Consider the following 19833-nt stretch of genomic DNA (forward strand, 5'->3'; position numbering starts at 1 on the left):
GATTAAAGAAAAATAAAAAAGAATATAAAAGATAATCTAATATGCACTAGGTAGCATCATTTCTTTATTAAAATATCTATATAGATTAAAATGATAGTGAGGATTTTCAGAACCTAAAATTATTTTACTTTTTCTCTTGTTAGAATTGCTACTTCTAGTATAAAATAGGGAGAGACCAATTATTTCTTTTTACCTCATTAGCCAAATGACATTGTATCTGAAATGCATTTAATTTCATCAGGGATTAATGCCCACTGGATTAACTATGTTTGAATCAGTCCAATAGATATTAAATGTTCCAAATCAAAGCAAAATCAAGTAGTAATCTTATACATCTAAAACTGTCACCACATCCTTATAATTTTTGCTGGACATATATTTATAATCTATATGTTATATAACCTTTTACTAATAGTGAGGGTTTCCATTGCCATGCAACAGTTCAGAACTTACTACCCAGTTGGATCTTAATACAGCAGATCTTATTACTTAATATTTTAATGACCTTTTGGGAGTTTAGTTCCTTAGATATAATTGCTTTTATATAATATGGCATTTTAAGAGCTTTATAATCTGCTAAACAACCCTTCTAAATAGGTGAAACGTGCACACATTTAAGCCAGTTACCTGGTAGGAATAAATTTAATTAAGCCAAGACTGTTCTACTGGATTGTCATTTGTTCCTTAACTACAAACTATCCCTACCCCTGAGAAGCCTTCTCACAAATATTTATTCTTAAGCTGAAGGGAAACCAGGCAAGAGAATATAGATAGCTCAGTTGAAATCAGCAACTATTGATTGTGCCTTATAATCACTACCACTGAACTCTGTAACTACGGTTGGTTAAGTGTGTTGCCTTTGAATATGAAAGTTTGTAAAGTGTGGAGGCTAGCAACAAAAGTCCACCTACTACTCCTAGAGTTTCACAGACCACAAATATGAAACAACACCCCAAATTGGAACCAGGTCAAGAATTTCCAAGGCAGTAGTGAGGTGAGGTCTGTAATTTCTCTTTAGAAATTATTTTCTTTTGAAATTACTTCCTTTCTGCAGACTTTTTCTGGGAAATGGACACTAATTTGCCTCTGGTTGCACACTTAAGCATTGTTGCTTTGCCTTGAGTTTGCTGAAGCAATTATCATCATGGGCTTCTCACCTAGAATTAGAGACAAGGAATTAGACTGCTTGGCAATTATTATAGTCAAATAGTGATCCGATTAAATGTACTTCATTGATGCATGCTCATGAATCTAACAACTTTTGTAATTTTTTAGAAAAATATCATGTTTTGTACATCATATATATTTATATTCTTCAGCACAGGCTGTATTCCTTCCTTGATTATAGGTAAACAACTAAAGTAATTATCCAAGATTAACATTTGAGATAGCTCCCATTCATCAGGAAGATGAGTATATATGAGGTGCAGCTATATTTCAAGTCAGTATTGTAACAGGGAGAAAACTTTTATCCATTACTGTTACCATTATTCTGGCCCAAGGCACTCATGTATCCTTGGGACGACTTCTATCTTGACTTTCTCAAAGCAACAAACAAGATGGCTTTGAGCCACTTCTAAAAGCTATGTCAAAACAGACCAACAAATAGTTCCATTAAAATTAAGAAGCTCCAAAGGGCTGTGGTTTAATAATGGAAAATATTGCTAACTAGCACAACACAGTTTACAGTTAGGAAAATTTCACCTTGGTTTTGAGTAATAGTCCTGACTTAACAATAGATGAGAATTTTAATTTTCTCAGTCCTCTCCCCTCCCAAATTTGAACCCAAATGGATTATGGATTCCAAAAGGGCTGGTTCGGTCCTTATCTTATGATTTTCCTAAACACATTGACTCTTTAAATCAGATATAGTTCTGAATAGCGACTTGCCTGCTTTAGACCTTCATTTCCTGAGAGGAGTCAATCACTGAGAAGCTGATGGACATTATCCAGATGTCTATGTAGAACTCAAATACCAGCCTCCAACTCTATAAGGAGTTCAGTTTAGTTGCTCCAATTGGACTGTGTGATGATACTGACTCTTCCTAGTAAGGAAGGTACAAGGGATCACCATGATATTCCTAAGGAAGGGCTGCCTATACTTTTTCTGACTGTTAACCGTTTGTTGTTGTTGATGTTGGTGGCTTTAAGAGAGAAACTTATAAAAAAATTATTTCCAGAATCACTAGCACTTGGGGGCATTTCTAATCAGGTAGATGACTTCTTTCAATGCAACAAGTTTTAGTGAGCAGCTGTAGAGTATTTAATCAGTATTGTATTAGATACTATCAAATATACCAAAAAATATGACTCATTCTTGTTTATTTCTTTTGTTGTAAAAAGAGGGTGCTGAGAGAACAAGACTTACATCTGTATAATAGTATAAAAACAATTCAAGATAACTGAGCACAAAGAGCTGAACTGAATTAACTTGTTGGTTGGCATAGTTTTAGTTTTCATGGATATGGTAGATTTTGAGATGAGTTTCAAAGGATGGGTAAGATTTGGATACACAACAAGAAGGACAGAGGATATTTAAACAGAAAACAATGTGAGTAAAATCCTAGAGGCAGGAATGTATGGTGTGTGCCCCAGAGAGTGAAATCTACTATGGCTAAAGGAGAGAACATACTGGGAAAAAAATAAATTTATGTTTATGTAATCATTTAAAGGTTTTATATAGAATATGTAAATATAAACATATGAATCTATGTCATTTTCATATATTATCTACATCTCTATATATGCACTACTTGTTAATTCTATGATATTTAAACGTACTATGTGATAATATTGACTTTACAGGTTTACCCATCTACTCATGCCTTCATACATGAGACTTTATTCTTTTTAGGAGATAATCATTATTTACTCAGGGAAGCAACTCCAAAGTGTATATGGACAAGATAACTAACATTGTGGTATATTCATGTAGACCTAACAAAAATGTGATGATATTACACTGTATTTTGTGTCTCACTTTTTTTCACTGACCAATATTTTATAAACTGATTTTTGTGTCACAGATGTAATTATGAAAAATTATCTTTGCTTACTTTGCAATTCTTCCATTTGCCTTAGAATGTACAGGTTTTTAAGGTCTGCATTCAGAGGAGAGGTTGAAAAGGAAGTATCAGTAGTCAAATTCAAATCCATTTACCATCTATATGCTTAAGAATAAATATGTTTTTAGGGTACTTGGTTTCACATGCAATATTAAAAGTAGTATGGAGTGTAACCTAAGTTATTATCCTCCAGGCAGTGTGTTTTGGGGATGGGAGCCACAGCACCCAATAATATTGAAAGGATTGATACTCAAGAATAGGAAGCCAATAGAATGGTCTTATTTAGGACACTGTTCATAGTAATTTGTGTCTAGGATTTCAAATGTCTCTGAAGTCTATGAGTTCTCTACAGTTGGCTCTGAGCTACTCTTTCCAATGTAAGATTGACTAAATAGTCGCTTTAAATAATAAATGGGGGAAGTCAAACAAGAAATACTTTAAAACACATTGAATTGAGTAGGTTTATTTAATCTACCTTTAAGATATACTAACAAATCAGATTGCCTTTCACTTAGAATATGCAAGTCCAACTGGAAGTAATTCTACTATAGTCAGTATAACTCAAAAATCAGTATGCTGAAGAAATATCTGCACTCCCATGTTGATTGTAGCACTATTAACAATATCCAAGATATGAAATCAATCTAAGTGTCCATCAACGGATAAGTGGATAAAGAAAATATGGTGTGTATATACACAATGTACACAATGGAGTACATTCAGTCATAAAAAAGGAATAAAATCTTGTCATCTGAGGCAACATTGATAAGTCTGGAGGACATTATGTAAACTGAAATAAGCCCAGCACAGAAAGATAAATATCACATGTTTTCACTTCTATGGGGGAGCTAAATATATAAATATATTGATGTCATGCAAGTAGAAAGTAGAATAGTGGTAGCAAGAGGCTTAGAAGGGAGGGGGAAGAAAGTATAGGAAGAGAATGGTTAACAAATCCAAAACTACCACTATGTAGAAAAAATAAGTTCCAGTGTTCTATAACACTGTAGGGAGACTATAGCTAATAGAAATTTACTCTATATTTTCAAATATCTAGAAGAGAGGATTTTAAATGCTCTCACCATGAAGAAATGATTATTGTTTGAGATGATGAGTATGCTATTGTCTTGATTTGATTATTACAGATTGTAGGCAGGTATTGAAATAGTACAGTAAAACTCATAAATATGTACTTTTATTATGTGTCAATTAATTTTTAATTTTAAAAATTAATAAAAAGTATAATTCATATTTTCTTTATTCCACAGGAGACATATGAATAAGCCATGTGACTTGATTTGCTCATTTTGCTGTTTTATTTAAGTGCCTATATTCAAGAATGTTTATGTTATTCAAGTTTCTCATTCATTCGAACACTTAGACTTGAGTGAAATGAAGTTGTAATTGCCATCACAATGTTGATTTTTCTTTAAATTTCTCCCACATTAAAAAATGTATCTCTGAAAAATTGGCTTGATTTGTGTGATGGCTTTAATAGGTTATCTTTCTTTCACTTCACATAAAAATATCTGTGAACTTAGAAAAACTTAATATTGCTTACAGTTGTGATTGATGTTTGCTTCAGGTGATAATTCAGGACGACGGCCCTGAAAAATTGGACCCCAGATATTTTGGAGAGTTGCTTGCTGATCTGAGTCGAAAGAATACGGATCTATATCGCTGCTTATTAGAACATTTGCAGAGAATTGGAGGAAGGTACTGTAAACATATTATTTGCCTTCCTGTTGTAGCTACCAAACATTTTACAACATTCTAATATTTTTAAAATAGACTTTATTTTTGCCAGCAGTTTTAGGTTCACAGCAAAACTCTAGTACTTTCAATAGGTAACAGGGCAGATATGAGCAAATGTCTCATTTTAAGAGTTAACGTAGATTATGAAAATCATCAGACAAAAATCAAAAAACACAAGCCCTTTTAGGATTAGTAAAGAATTTCATGTACCTTCCTTTGTGATGTACTTTCATGGCAAAAGCAACCTCTTGGGCAAGGAGCTCAAAAATGCATGGCATACTATAACTTGTTTTAAGATATTATATTTATGATATTAGGTACCATCCTATTGCCAACACATGACTGTTTGTCTTCCACTTATGTGCGTTCAACATATGTAGGCCAGAGTTTAAAATATATTTGATATGCCATATATTATATATAAACTTTGTATATTATATTATCTATTACATTAAATTAAAAATATATCAATGGATATAAACATAATTTTATATAATACAATATAAAATTATAGATTTAAATAGATATGCATTAAAAATTTATCAACTGTTCATGTGTAGGTGAGACCATATTTTGTCATGAAATGAATTCTATAAGCTACACCCCAAAAGGTGCCTTCTACTATATAGTTACAGCATATCTGTGGCCATCTGTCAGGCAAAATCTAGGAAAGCTCCACAAATTCAAAATAATCTGGAAGATAAAGGAAAGTCAATAGAATTTTTTCTAATTCAGACTTTTCGCTAACTAGATTCTTCTACTTCTCAGATTTTAAATAATATATAATTTTATATGATATATAGGTTAATGTAAATGGGATGACACCATATATACTATTTTGTACGTTTTCTCACTCAAATATATATAGTATATATTTTCCATGTCAACATTTTGGTATCTGTAATGTATTCTCTCTTAATCTCTTGTACAGCTTGTCTTTTCCCCATGTATTAGCTCCCTCCCACCTGACTTTTCTTGCTTTCATATTAGTGACTACAACCATTATCTTACTGTCACCCTCAACTGCTTTGCCTCCTTGTTGAACTGCCCTTCCTACTTAGCAAAACCCCAACTCTGGATTACTCTGTCTGCCCTATTCTCTTTTTTAAAAAAACCACCACCACCTCCTTCATCCAATACCCACTATCTTTAGAATGCAGAGGGCTCCTTGAGGGCTGCTTTATTTACCCTGGTGTCCTTGGTGCATAGTGTGGTGGCTGGTTTACTGTGGTGCTCAACAGATATTTGCTAAATGAACAAAGGCCTTAATTACTGCTATGCTCATGCAGCTGATCACTGCTAGAGAAAAGCAGAGCCATTTATTTGAACTGGTGCCATTATAAATGCATGGTTTCTATCTTCAACTTGACCTTCATCATAGTTTTATCCTAATCAACACCATCTCCACTACCCATTACACAAACAAGTCTCCCTCTTTCCCATTACCCAAACAACTATTTCATCTCTTTACATATGTTCATTATTTTAAAATATTTCCCTTAATGTAATAATCAGTTGTATGTTAAGCGTCCACCATGTGCCAGGCATTATCTATATTACCTAATTTGCATGATAACCTTACAAAGTTTCAGATGAAGACCCAAAGAGAATAAGTTATTAAGATCACACAGCTACTAAGTGCCTGAGATAGATTCAAACATTTTTGAGTACTCCTTTACCTATAATCTATGAACTTTTCTGCAAAGCCTTCCCTAAATCTTCAGTTTGGTCTAGGTGCTCTACTTCTGTGCATTAACCATGCCCTGTGAATATTTCTATCAAAGTATCACATTGTAAAATTAAGAAGTATATAGGACATAGTCTTAAGTACCCTTGTTCTAGATCCAGAGTTCACATCCTGGGTTCATGTCACAGTTTTTTATATATATATATATATACATACTAAATGTATAGTATCGGGCAAGTAAAAATACATATTCATTTGTTAAAGCAATAAATTAGTTAAGATATTTAGTTACAAGTGGCATCCACATCATGTGAACATTTAGAAATAGACCTAAAGAATCAGAAATTCTGTGGGGAGGGCTCAGCAACACGCTTTTCAGAGGATTCTGATACATGATCAAGTTTGAGGACCACTAAACTGAGGTTGCAAAAGTGGCAAAATCTGGGACTAGAACCCACACTCTGAGAACCAATTTTCCTTAGGAAAATCACTTAACCTTGCAACACTAGATGTGTAATATTAGGCAAATTGTTTAAGATTTTGCATACAGGGACTGTCACTCTGTTCCTTTTTCTGCCCAATGTAATTCTAGCCACCATCTTCCAGTGTTGAATGGAGATATACCCCCCACTGACCTTTCCATCTCCCTCATCTGCTCTCTTTGCTTCCACGTTCTCCATCTTTCCCTCCTCTTTTGCTTCCACTTTTTGTATTATTCCAAAGTGCAATTCAGCAATTAGTGAGCTGCAAGGTAAAAATTAAAGAAGTTTGTCACATGAAACCATTCTGGTGACCTTTTGAAATTCTGATATTAAGTGCTATTTATTGTTCCTTGTTTTGTTTCTTTGTTTTGTTTTCTTATTTATAGAAAGAAAGGTGACTAGGGACGTGTATATCAGGTTGGCATTTGAATTGGAAGAAGTAAGGATTAGTATCTTTTAAATGCAAAGGTCTATTAATACTATCATAATTCTAGTTAAGAGTAATGCAAGACTACTAAAACTGCATTGTGATTCACATTTTTAACTTGCTTTAGCTTTGCATCTATACATGTAGTTACTTTAGTAAAGCATTAAAAAACAAGAAGATATTTCTACTTTTGCTAGGGCTTCCCTATAAATTCTATTTTGGGCAACACAGGAAATACCACATAGGTACATGCAGACAATTGCACATATGTAGTCATGCCTTGGAAAAGGGAACCTTCAGTTCTCTTTCTACTCACTAGTTCATATAGTTTTATAAGTGTGTGTAAGAGCTTTTGCACAGTAAGTGACCCACTTGTCTCTATAGGCAATATATTACTCATAAGCCGTTACAAAGAAGGTAGTGGTAGGAGTTAACATACTAAAACTATTTTACTTTAAAATAAATATTATGGGGGCTGAAGAGGAAAGAAGCTGGGAACCCTGAATGGGGCTACCCACACACTGGGGCTCCTTTCTAGGCCCCAACAACTCCTCGGGAAAGAGTGAGTTGAGCAGGTAAAGAGCAACCTACACTTGGCATGGGCCTCTGGAAACCTGCCAGCAGGAGACTCCACAACTCCCATGAACATGTGAGTTGGCAGGGAGACATGCTTAGAGAAATGGTAGGGGCAGAACTCCAGTCAGTGTGGAGCCTAGAGGGTTGGTGTGGGAGCCTCTGTAGTGGAACACAGCCAAGGATGCCCACCCCTAGGACACTTTAGCCCTAGGGAAACTGTTGGACCTAAACATTGCAGGGCAGTCTTGCCCATGAGAAGAGGCCAGAACACCCCTCAGTCTACTGCCCTCTCCTGCAGCCCCAGACTGGCTCTGCCTGCTTGTAGTGCAGCCTCAGATGCCCAGATGGGGTGTGTCCTGGGGGCCCTCATCGTACCTCCTGCACTGGCAGGCACTACTTGATCAGTGAAGAGCTCTAGTGGGCAGGGGAGCAGCCCCCGTGGGCAGGCACCAGTCTGCCCGTGTCCTTCCCCACAACAGTCTCCCTCGTGCCACTTTGTTGTATGCACTCTCCCATGGCCACCCCCATCCTCCACACCGTTTTGACAGTGCGTGTGTGCAGACGGGCCTTGCCTCCCTTTTCCCACTAGCATGAATGTGCGCATGCATCTTGCTGTGCCACAGCTGCCAGCGTTGGTGCATCCCGCCGCCCAGTCCCCTGCTGTGCCGCCATTATCATCAGAGCATTCGTCGGCTCAGAGACCACTAATCCAGCACCCACCAGCGCCCTGCACCTGCACTGACACTTCTGTCTATGTGAAAGTATGTGGGGAGACCAGTGGACCCGCCCCCACCCCCAGCAGTAGCTGTCGCCTGTGTGAATGCGCACACAAAGGACGAGCACAGTTCAGTGCTACCAGTGCCCCACCCCTGTGCTAACACCACTGCCGGGCAAACGCATGCAGGGACACTGGCGGAGCCTGATGCCTCCCCCACCTCCACCATGCTGCCACAGCTGCCACTGTGAACACTACCATAGAGGCCGGCACGTCTGCACCTGCAATCTCTATCTTGCAATCAATGAATGTGCACCCCACCATACTGCCACTGCTGTTGGCATGTGCAAACGAAGGTGGATCACACTGCCACCACTCTACAGAGCATGGTGGCTGGCACCACCCTTAGAAGTGTTGTGACCAGCGGTCCAGGAAGAATTCAACCTCTCCAGTGTGGCAAGTTCCTAACATTCAGAGGCCATATATCAAAGCCTGGCCCAATACCACCCCCCAGAATTCGAGCATGCAGTTCAGGAGCCCTTAGCTGAGCCTTGGCCCCCTAAAATCCTCCAGAAACAAAGCCAGTTGACCGTACTCACCTTGTACTACAACCAAATCTCCAAGGACACCAAACAGGATAAAAGAAAAAAAATAACCAACCAACGGTCAGCAACTTCAAAGATTGAAGGAACATCAGCCCACAAAGATGAGAGATAATCAGTGCAAGAACTCTGGCAACTCAAAAAGCCAGAGTGCCTTCCTACCTCAAAAGGATTGCACTAGTGCCCCAGCAATGGTTCCTAACCAGGATGAGATGGCTGAAATGACAGAAATAGAATTCAGAATATGAATAGGAACAAAGATCATCGACACAGAGGAGAAAATTGAAACCCAATACAAGGAGTTTAAAGATTACAATAAAACAATGCAGGAGCTGATAGACAAAATGGCTATTATAAGAAAGAACCAAACTGATTTAATAGAGCTGAAAAACATGCTACAAGAATTTCATAATGTAATTGCAAGTTTTAACAGCAGAATTGACAAAAGTGGGGAAAAAAAATCTCAGAGCTTGAAGACTGGCTCACCAAAATAACTCAGAGAAAAAGAACAAACAACAAAGAAGGATGAACAAAACATCTGAGAAATAAGGGATTATGTAAAGAGACCCTCTATGACACCTGGGCATGCCCGAGAGGCAGAAAAATGAAGCAACTTGGAAAACATATTTCAGGATATTGTCAATGAAAATCGCCCCAACCTCACTAGAGAAGCCAATATTCAAATTCAGGAAATGCAGAGAACCTCTGCAAAATACTTCACAAGAAGACCACCCAAGACACATAGTCATCAGATTCTCAAAATGAAAGAAAAAAATGTACAAGGCAGTTGGAAAGAAAGGGCAGGTCACCTACAAAGAGAACCTCATTGAGTCAGCAACAGATCTGTCAGTAGAAACCCTCCTACAAGCCAAAAGAGAATGGGGGCCTATATTCAGCACTCTTAAAGAAAATAATTTTTAACCAAAAATTTCACATCTGGCCAAACTAAGCTTTATAAGCAAAGGAGAAATAAGATCATTTTCAGAGAAGCAAATGCTTAGGGAATTTGGTATCACCAAACATACCTTACAAGAAGTCCTGAAGGAATTGCTAAATATGGAAAGGAAGACCATTATTAAACACTACAAAAACACACTTAAGTACACAGGACAGTGATACTATAAAGTAACTACACCAACAAGTCTACATAATAATCAGCTAACAACATGATGACAGGATCAATACTAACCTTGAATACAAATGGGCTAAATGCCCCAATTAAAAGGCACAGGGTGGCAAGTTGGATAAAGAAGCAAAACTCAAAGGTATCCTATCTTCAAGAGACTCATATGACATAAAATGACACCCATAGGCTCAAAGTAAAGAGATGGAGAAAAATCGACAAAGCAAATGGAAAACAGGAAAAAGCAGGGGTTGAAACCCTAATTTCAGAGAAAATAGACTTTAAACTAACAAAAATCAAATAAGACAAAGGGCATTATATAATGGTAAAGGGCTCAATATAAGACCTAATAATCCCACATACATATGCACCCAACACAGGCACACCAAGATACATAAAGAAAGTTCATAGAGAGCTATGAAGAGATTTAGATAACAACACAATAACAGTGGGAGACTGTTACACTCCACTGACAGTATTAGACATACCAGCAAGACAGAAAACTAACAAAGATATTCAGAACCTTAACTCAACACTTGACAAAATGGACCTAAGAGATAGCTACAGAACTCTCCACCTCAAAACAACAGACTATACATTCTTCTCATCTGCACATGGCACATATTCCAAAATTGACCAAAAATTGAGCATAAAACAATCATCAGCAAATCAAACAAAACAAAACAAAACAAAACACGAAATAGCAACTACACCCTTGAACCACAGTACAATAAAAATAGAAATTGATGCTAAGAAAATCACTCAAAACCATATAATTAAATGGAAATGAAACAACCTTAATTTCATTATTTACCCAATGACTTCTGGGTAAATAATGAAATTAAGCCAGAAATCAGGAAATTCTTTGAAACGAATCACAACAAAGATACAACATATCAGAATCTCTGGGATACACACAAAGCAGTGTTAAAAGAGAAGTTTATAGTACTAACCTCCCATATCAAAAAGTTAGAAAGATCTCAAATTAACAACCCAAAAACACATCTAGAGGAACTATAGAAACAAGAGAAAAGTAACCCCAAAGACAGTAGAAGACAAGAAATAACCAAATTCAAGCTGAACTGAAGGAAATTGAGACATGAAAAACTGTACAAAAGAGTGATGAATCCAGAAGCTGTTTCCTTGAAAGAAGTAATGAGAAAGATAGACCGTTAGCTAGACTAATAAAGAGAAAAAGTGAGAAGATACAAATAAATACAATCAGAAATGAAAAGGGGATAGAAATATAAAAATCCCTCAGAGACTATTGGAAACACCCTTATGCACACAAGCTAGAACACCTAAAGCAAATACATTCCTGAAAACATACAACTTCTGAAGATTGAACCAGGAAGAGACTGAATCCCTGAACAGACCAATAATGAGTTCCGAAACTGAATCAGTAATAATGAGCCTAGCAAATAGCAAAAGCCCAAAACCAAATTCTACCAAATGTATAAGGAAGAGTTGGTTTCATTTCTACTGAAACTCTTCTGAAAAAATAAGAAAGAGGGACTCCTTTCTAACTCATTCTATAAGACCAGTATCATCCTGATACCAAAACCTGGCATGGACACAACAAAAAATAAAAATTAAGGCCAATATACTTGATGAACATTGATGCAAAAATCCCCAATAAAATACTAGCAAACCAAATTAAGCAGCACATCAAAAAGCTAATCCACACCGCAATCAAGTAGGCTTTATTTCTGGGAGGCAAGGTAGGTTTAACACATGCAAATCAATAAATGCTAGTACAGAACTGAAAATAAAAACCACATGATCACTCGATAGATACAGAAAAGGTTTTCTGATGAAATGTAAGATCCCTTCATGTTAAAAACTCTCAAGAAACTAAGAATTGAAGAAACATACTTCAAAATAATAAGAGCCATCTCTAACAAGCCCATAGGCAACAACAACTAAATGGGCAAAAGATGGAAGCATTCTTCTTGAAACCAGAACAAGATAAGAATGTTCTCTCTCACCCCTTCTATGCAACATAGCACTGGAAGTCCCAGCCAGAGCTATCAGGCAAGAGAAAGAAATAAAGGACATTCAAGCAGAAAGAAAGGAAGTCAAACTATCCCTGTGTGCAGACAATATGATTCTATACCTAGAAAACCCCATAGTCTCTGCCCAAAAGTTCGTTGATTTGATACACCACTTAAACAAAGTTTTAGGATATGAAATCAATGTACAAAAATCAGCTACATTTCGATACACTAACAATATCCAAGCTGAAAGCCAAATCAAAAACACAATCCCATTCACAATTGCTACAAAAAGAGTAAAATACTTAGGAATACAGCTAACCCAGGAAGTAAAAGACCTCTACAATAAGAATTGCAAAACACTGCACACAGAAATCAGAGATGACACCAACAAATGGAAAAACATTCCATGCTAGTGCATAGGAGTAATCAGTATTATCAAAATGACAATACGGCTGCCCAACGCCATTTACAGATTCAATGCTATTCCTATCAAACTAACAATGTCATTCTTCACAGAATTAAAGAAAACTATTTTGAAATTCATATGGAACCATAAAAGACTGGAATAGCAAGACAATCCTAAGCAAAAATAACAAAGTTGAAGGCATCAAATTACCCAACTTAAAACTCTACTACAAGGCAACAATAACCAAAACAGCATGGTATTGCTACAAAAACAGACACATAGACCCATGGAACAGAATAGAGATCCCAGAAATATTGCCAAATACCTACAACTGTCTGACTTTTGACAAAATCTACAAAAACAAGCAATGGGGAAAGGACTCCTTATTCAATAGATGGTGCTGGGATAACTGGTTAGCCATATGCAGAATGTTGAAAGTGGAACCTTCCTTACACGATATACAAAAATTAACTCAAGTTGGATTAAAGTCTTAAACCTGAAACCAAAATCTATAAAAACTCTTGAAGATAACCTAGGAAATATTCTAGACATAAGACCTGACAAAGACTTCATGGACAAAGATGCCAAAAGCAATTACAACAAAAACAAAAACGGACAAATTAAACTGAAGACCTTCCGCACAGCAAAATAAACTATCAACAGACTTAAAAGACAATCTACAGAATAAGAGAAGAAAATATTTGCAGACTATACATCCAACGCAGGTCTAATATCCAGAATCTATAAGGAATTTAAACATTTTTTTAAAGTTCAGGAGTACAAGTACAGGCTTGTTACATAGGTAAACTTGTGTCATGGGGGTTTGTTGTACAGATTTCATCACCCATGTATTAAGCCTAGTACCCATTAGTTATTTTTCCTGATCCTCTTCCTCCTCCTACCCACCACCTTTTAATAGGCCCCAGTATGTGTTATTCCCCCTCTATGTGCCCATGTGTTCTCATCATTTAGTTCCCACTTATAAGTGAGAACATGCAGTATTTGGTTTTCTGTTCCTGTGTTAGTTTGTTAAGAATAATGGCCTCCAGCTCCATCCATGTCCCTGCAAAGGGCATGATCTTGTTGTTTTTTATGGATACGTAGTATTCCATGGTGTATATGTACCACATTTTCTTTATCCAGTCTATCACTGATGGCATTTAGGTTGATTCCACGTCTTTGCTATTGTGAATAGTGCTGCAATGAACTTACACAAGCATGTGTCTTTACAGTAGAATTATTTATATTCTTTTGTGTATATGCACAGTTATGGGATTGCTGGGTAGAATGGTATCTCTGTCTTTAGGTCTTTGAAAAATTGCCACACTTCTTTGTGACAACTTACAAGCAAAAAACAAACAACCTCATTAAAAAGTGGGCAAATGACGTGAACAGACACTTTTCAAAAGAAGACATATATGTAGCTGACAAGCATATGAAAAAACCTCAACATCACTGAACATTAGAAAAATGCAAATCAAAACCACAATGAAATACCTTCTCACACCAGTCAGAACGGTTGTTATTAAAAAGTCAAAAACTGACAGATTCTGGTATGGTTGTGGAGAAAAGGTAATGCTTATGCACTGCTGGTGGGAATTTAAACTAGTTCAGCCATTGTGAAAAGCAGTTTGGCAATTTGTCCAAGAACTTAAAACAGAATCACCATTTGACCCAGAAATTCCACTGAATCAAATGCTGATTCTGTTTTAAGTTCTTGGACTAATTGCCAAACTGTTTTCAACAATACCCAAAGGAATATAAATCGTTCTACCATACAGACACTTGCACACCTATGTTCATCACAGCACTATTCACAATAACAACGACGTGGAATCAACCTAAATGCCCACTGATGGTACTTAGACTGGATAAAGGAAATGTGGTTCATCTACACCATGGAATAGTATATAGCCACATAAAAAAATGAGATCATGTTCTTTGCAGGGACATGGACAGAGCTGGAGGCTATTATTCTTAGCAAACTAATGCAGAAACAGAAAGCCAAATACTGCATGTTCTTACTTATAAGTGGGAGCTAAACGTTGAGTACATACAGACACAAAGAAGGGAACAACAGACCTACTTGAGGGTGGAGGGTGGGAGGAGGATGAGGATCAAAAAACTACCTATTGGGTACTGTGCTTATTACCTCAGCGATGAAATCATTTGTACACCAAACCACCACAAAATGCAATTTACCTATATAACAAACCTGTACATGTACCCCTCAACCTAATATAAAAGTTAAAAAAAAACGAAGACACAAATCAATCTTGAAATGTTTTCATGATAAAATTCTATTAGGCAATAAAGTCAAGTTAATTACTTTAAAATAAAATAAATATTATGCCTTGCTGTCAGAACCCATGTTTACTGTTTTCTGTTCATTTGTTTGAGAAGTATGTTTACCATATATATTTTGGGCCTAATTCTTCCATCAAGAGGAGTGGGAACAAGTTGGCAAAAATGAAGGCCTGTGTCTTGCCCCAGACAACACTATCAATGTATCCTTTCCAGTTTTCAACATTCCCAAAGGAGCAAGTGCCAGTCTGGTATAACCAGAAACAATTCTTCTTCAGCATTTTCCTACCTATCACGGCTCCACAAAGGGTCTTTCAACCCCTGTGACCAAATCCTCATTATGATGCTGGAAATTCTATTACCTCACTAGAATTTTGATCATTTTGCTTAACGCTTTGTCGCTATGTAAATATTCAAATATCCTTCAAGCCAGTCATTGCCAAATATACTCTAGTATAGATTAAATGAGTTATTCAGGCTTTTCTTGCAAGCTTTGATTTTATTAAACAGAGTATGAAGAACTTGAAAACACTGTGGAGAGAAGATGGAATCAGCACTGAAAGATACAAAAGGAGAAAATGAAAGTGGAAATAGAGAGAGAAAAGCTATTTTTGTTATTTATTCACCCAAATAGCATTTATTGCCAAGCACAGAGGACTTCTAGCCACAATTAAACTGGTGTTAACGGATGGTACTAACCACTTCTGTATATTTTATTATTTTGTTATACAGATGTTCATTTTTAATAGATCTGCTAATTCCAGAAAAAATATTTTAGTCAAACTAACTAAAAGTGCCATTTTAGTTTTAACATTTTCACTTGTGCTTATAAATTGAGTAAGTCCTCTTATATTTCAAAAAGTAAGATACAATTAATAGAAAACTAGCATTTATATATGATCAGTGAATATACTTTCCTACAGTTGTCTATCTTTTTTTTTTTGTTCTTGCAGCAAACAAGACTTTGAGTCTACAGAGGAGGTAAATGCAAAAATAGTTGAAAATCGAATATAGTGTAATAACAGATTCTGATGTTTGCAATAATAATATTCTTTTAGTTAAGTACCTTTACTAGACTGAAAATGCAGGTAAGTGAAAAAATTTGTGGCCATTTTGCCTTTAAAATTATATAAACACTACATATTTATAATAACTATAAAACTACTAATCATTCACAAAAAAGTTTTATCAGCTGTCATTTTGTGATTTGTCTATGCTTATTGCAATGTTTATTCGAAATGTTCTATTTTTAATTTCTGTGTGTACATAGTAGGTGCATTTATTTATGGGGTACAAGACTTATTTCACTGACCACATATTCTCTGCTTTAGAAAACTGAAATCTATATGATTAATTAAATAGCAAATTTAGTTTTAATATGCTTCAAAACCTTGTATGTGCCATGCCAGTCAGCAACTTAAAGTAAAAATATTTTCAAGTATTAATCTAGTACACATGCATATTATCTTAATAATTGCTTTTAATCGAATAATCAAATAGAGAAAGACCTATTTCAATGCAATAAAAAGCACAGTTCCCTCTTTTGTGGTTTTAATCGTTTTTTCCAGTGTACTGGTATACTGCATTCATTACAATTATTCAATAATTCCTAAATTACCTTTAAGAAATACTTCCCTTCAGCTCCTCACTTAAAATTAGTTGAAGCTGTTTCAGTGTTGTGGTGGCAACATCACAATCTTTCAAAAGTCACCACAGCTCTATGTAAATTCTCAGTAAAACCTGTAACTCCCTTAATTTTTATTTCCCAAAGTTTTCATTATTTCAAAAATGAGCTTCTAGAATGTCATATCTATCACCCAAAAAACTTCCAGTTTTTAAAAATATACAATGAATAAAGTGTGTAAAGGTATTTAATAGACCATTTTGCTTTTGTTTTAATTTCATCTTTTTGAAAATAGAAATGGAACTTCTCATTGGTTGCCCAAAGGTTTTCCCTCAAATGCGTGGAATTCAGGATTATTTTTATACTGTTTGTATTATAATTGATTTTTTTTAAAATAAGAACTGATAAGGCTAGAAATTAAACTAATAGAAACTGTTTCTCAAAAAGTGAATTAATCTTTTAATATTCCTAAAATATGTCCCATTATACAAAAGTCTGTGGATTGCTTTTCTTAAGATTGACATGTATCTGTTCCATGGATAAGCCTTTTTTTCTTACAGTCGGAAGACATTGAATCATTGATTCCTAAAGGATTATCAGAGTTTACAAAACAGCAAATTCGCTACATTCTGCAGGTGAGATGGGGTCAAGCATGGATGTGTGAAATCAACACTAACAAACAGCTTCCTAGGTTGCTTCCCTTCATTAAGAACAGAAAGTCCCAAATTAAAATCCTCTTTCCTAAGAGTTGATGATTCTTTGATTAGACTAGGATTATATTTCAGTTTAGTGAGATCACCAAAAAGTATATTGAATGATTAGCATTTGGGAACACATTCTGGAAATATTATTCCCTTCTGTAGAATGCCCTTATTCACCCCTCAGCACTTTAGTACAATCTGACTCTATCTCATAGTCTTTGCCTTCCTCTTCTCCATTCCACCCTCTTCTCTACCACACCCACCCTATCTCATCATTGGCAAGGAGAAATGGAAAGGCCAATTCCTTACTTTTCCAGAATTGTGGAAGACTAAAGACCACTGGAACAGTAAATTCCCCATGAGGAAGGGAGAGACCACAGATCAAGATAGATGCTAAGGACTGGGCGCGGTGGCTCACGCCTGTAATCCCAGCACTTTGGGAGGCTGAGGTGGGCGGATCCCTTGATGTCAGGAGTTTGAGACCAGCCTTGTCAACATGGTAAAACCCCGTCTCTCTACTAAAAATACAAAAATAAGCCAGGCATGTTGGCGCATGCCTGTAATCCCAGCTACTCGGGAAGCTGAAGCAGGAGAATCGCTTGAATACAGGAGGTGGAGATTGCAGTGAGCTGAGATCGCACCACTGCACTGCAGCCTGGGCGACAAAGCAAGACTCCATCTCAAAAAAAAAAAAAAAAAGAAAAAAACAAAAAAAAAACAAAAAAAGAGATAGATGCTAAGAAAATATGACTAAAAAGAAGAGTACATGTTTTTCCAACAAATGAACCTAAAGATAATCTAGTTTTGTCTGGTGACGCCAATTTCTAAGTTTGATATTTGGTCTCAGGTCTTTGTTGATCACCAAAGTATTGAACCTGGTATAATGTTCATGAAAATTAAATGAAATATTATTATTTTTAGTGACAAACAGTCTGTATTATAGATGGTGGTTTGAGGAACACATATACTCCTCAAAACCTGAATCTGGGAGCCATTCTTGATATTATCTCTGGTGGTGGGATGTCCATCCAACGTGCATTCCAGGTCTATTTTTTTTTTTTGAAAATTCTTTCTGAGGATCTTTGCATCTAAGTTCATGAGACACATTGGTTTGTAGGTTTGTAGTTTTCTTTTCTTTCTTTTTTTTGGTACTCTCTTTGGTTTTGATATCAGGGTAATACAAGTTTCATAAAATGAGTTAGGAAATGTTTCTTCCATTTCTATTTTCTAGAAGACTCTGAATATTTGTTGCTAATTTCTTTTTAACATTTGATAGAATTCTCCAGTGAAAATATCTGGGCCTGGAGATTTGGTTTAGGGGAATGAAAAAACTAAATTCAATTCCTTAATAGTTACAGGGCTCTTCAAATGATTTATTTTATATTGGGTGAGTTATGGTATCTTGTGTTTGTCAAAGAAGTAGTCCATTCCATTTAAGTTGTCAAATCTATGCATGTATAGTTGTTCATGTTGTTTATAGTATTTTATCCTTTTGATGGCTGTATTGCTATTCTCTATTTAATTTCTGATATTAATAATTAGTGTCTTCCATTTTTCTTCTTTGTCAATCTTGTCAGAGGCTTATCAATTTTATTGACTTTTTCAAATAAGCAGATTTTAGTTTCATTGGTCTTCGCTATTGTTTTTCTGTTTTCAGTTTCATTGATTTCTGTTTTAAAAGAATGAACTTTAATGGTCTCACCACAAAAATGATAAGTTTCTGTTCTTGTCTGTTTTACCCCCTTTCTTTGCTTGCTTTTGGTATATTTTGCTCTTATTTGTGTAGGTGCTTGACATAGGAACTTAGGTTATTGATTTGGAACTTCTCTTATTTTCTAATATAAGCATTTAGTGCTACAATTTCCCTTTTAGCATGGCTTTAACTTTCTTTTGATTAATGTTTGTGTGGTTTGATTATTGTCCAACCTTTTACTATCATATATATATATATATGCAAAATTTTCATTTTATTTGAAGTGAGTATCTTATAGATACGGGAGTGGGATTTTTTTATTTATCCTCTCAGTCAATCTCTGTCTTTTATTTATTTTGTATATTTAGATAAGTTGCAGTTATGTTATGTTAGGGCTAGATCAGTCATTTTGTTTTGTTTCCTGTTTGTTGTCTCTGATTTTTGCTTCCCGTTTTCTTTGTCCTGCTTTCCCATGGATTACTTGAACATGTTTTAGAATTCCACTTTAATTTGTCTCTAGTACCCTTGCTTGTATCTCTTACTATGGCTTTTTAGTGGTTGCTCTAAGTATTACTCTAAGTATTAGAGTAATACTTTGTTATTTATTTATTAGAGTAATACTTTGATTAGAGCAATATTAAAATAAGTATATTATTGTAAAACATTTAAACACTTA

The 19833-nt window shown here is 35.7% G+C and overlaps 1 protein-coding gene across 2 annotated transcripts in view; it reads left to right on the forward strand.

The window, feature by feature from the left end:
• The window catches only part of POF1B (POF1B actin binding protein), a 122964-nt gene that overhangs the window by 47100 nt on the left and 56031 nt on the right, over positions 1 to 19833 (forward strand). For both annotated transcript variants that reach the window (XM_023202355.1, XM_023202354.1), the window contains exons 7-9: positions 4651 to 4781; positions 16093 to 16120; positions 17324 to 17398. In XM_023202355.1, coding sequence (XP_023058123.1) covers positions 4651 to 4781; positions 16093 to 16120; positions 17324 to 17398 — 234 coding nt within the window. The remainder of the gene's footprint in view (positions 1 to 4650; positions 4782 to 16092; positions 16121 to 17323; positions 17399 to 19833) is intronic.

Source organism: Piliocolobus tephrosceles, chromosome 12 (assembly GCF_002776525.5).
Source record: "Piliocolobus tephrosceles isolate RC106 chromosome 12, ASM277652v3, whole genome shotgun sequence".
NCBI lineage: Eukaryota > Metazoa > Chordata > Mammalia > Primates > Cercopithecidae > Piliocolobus > Piliocolobus tephrosceles.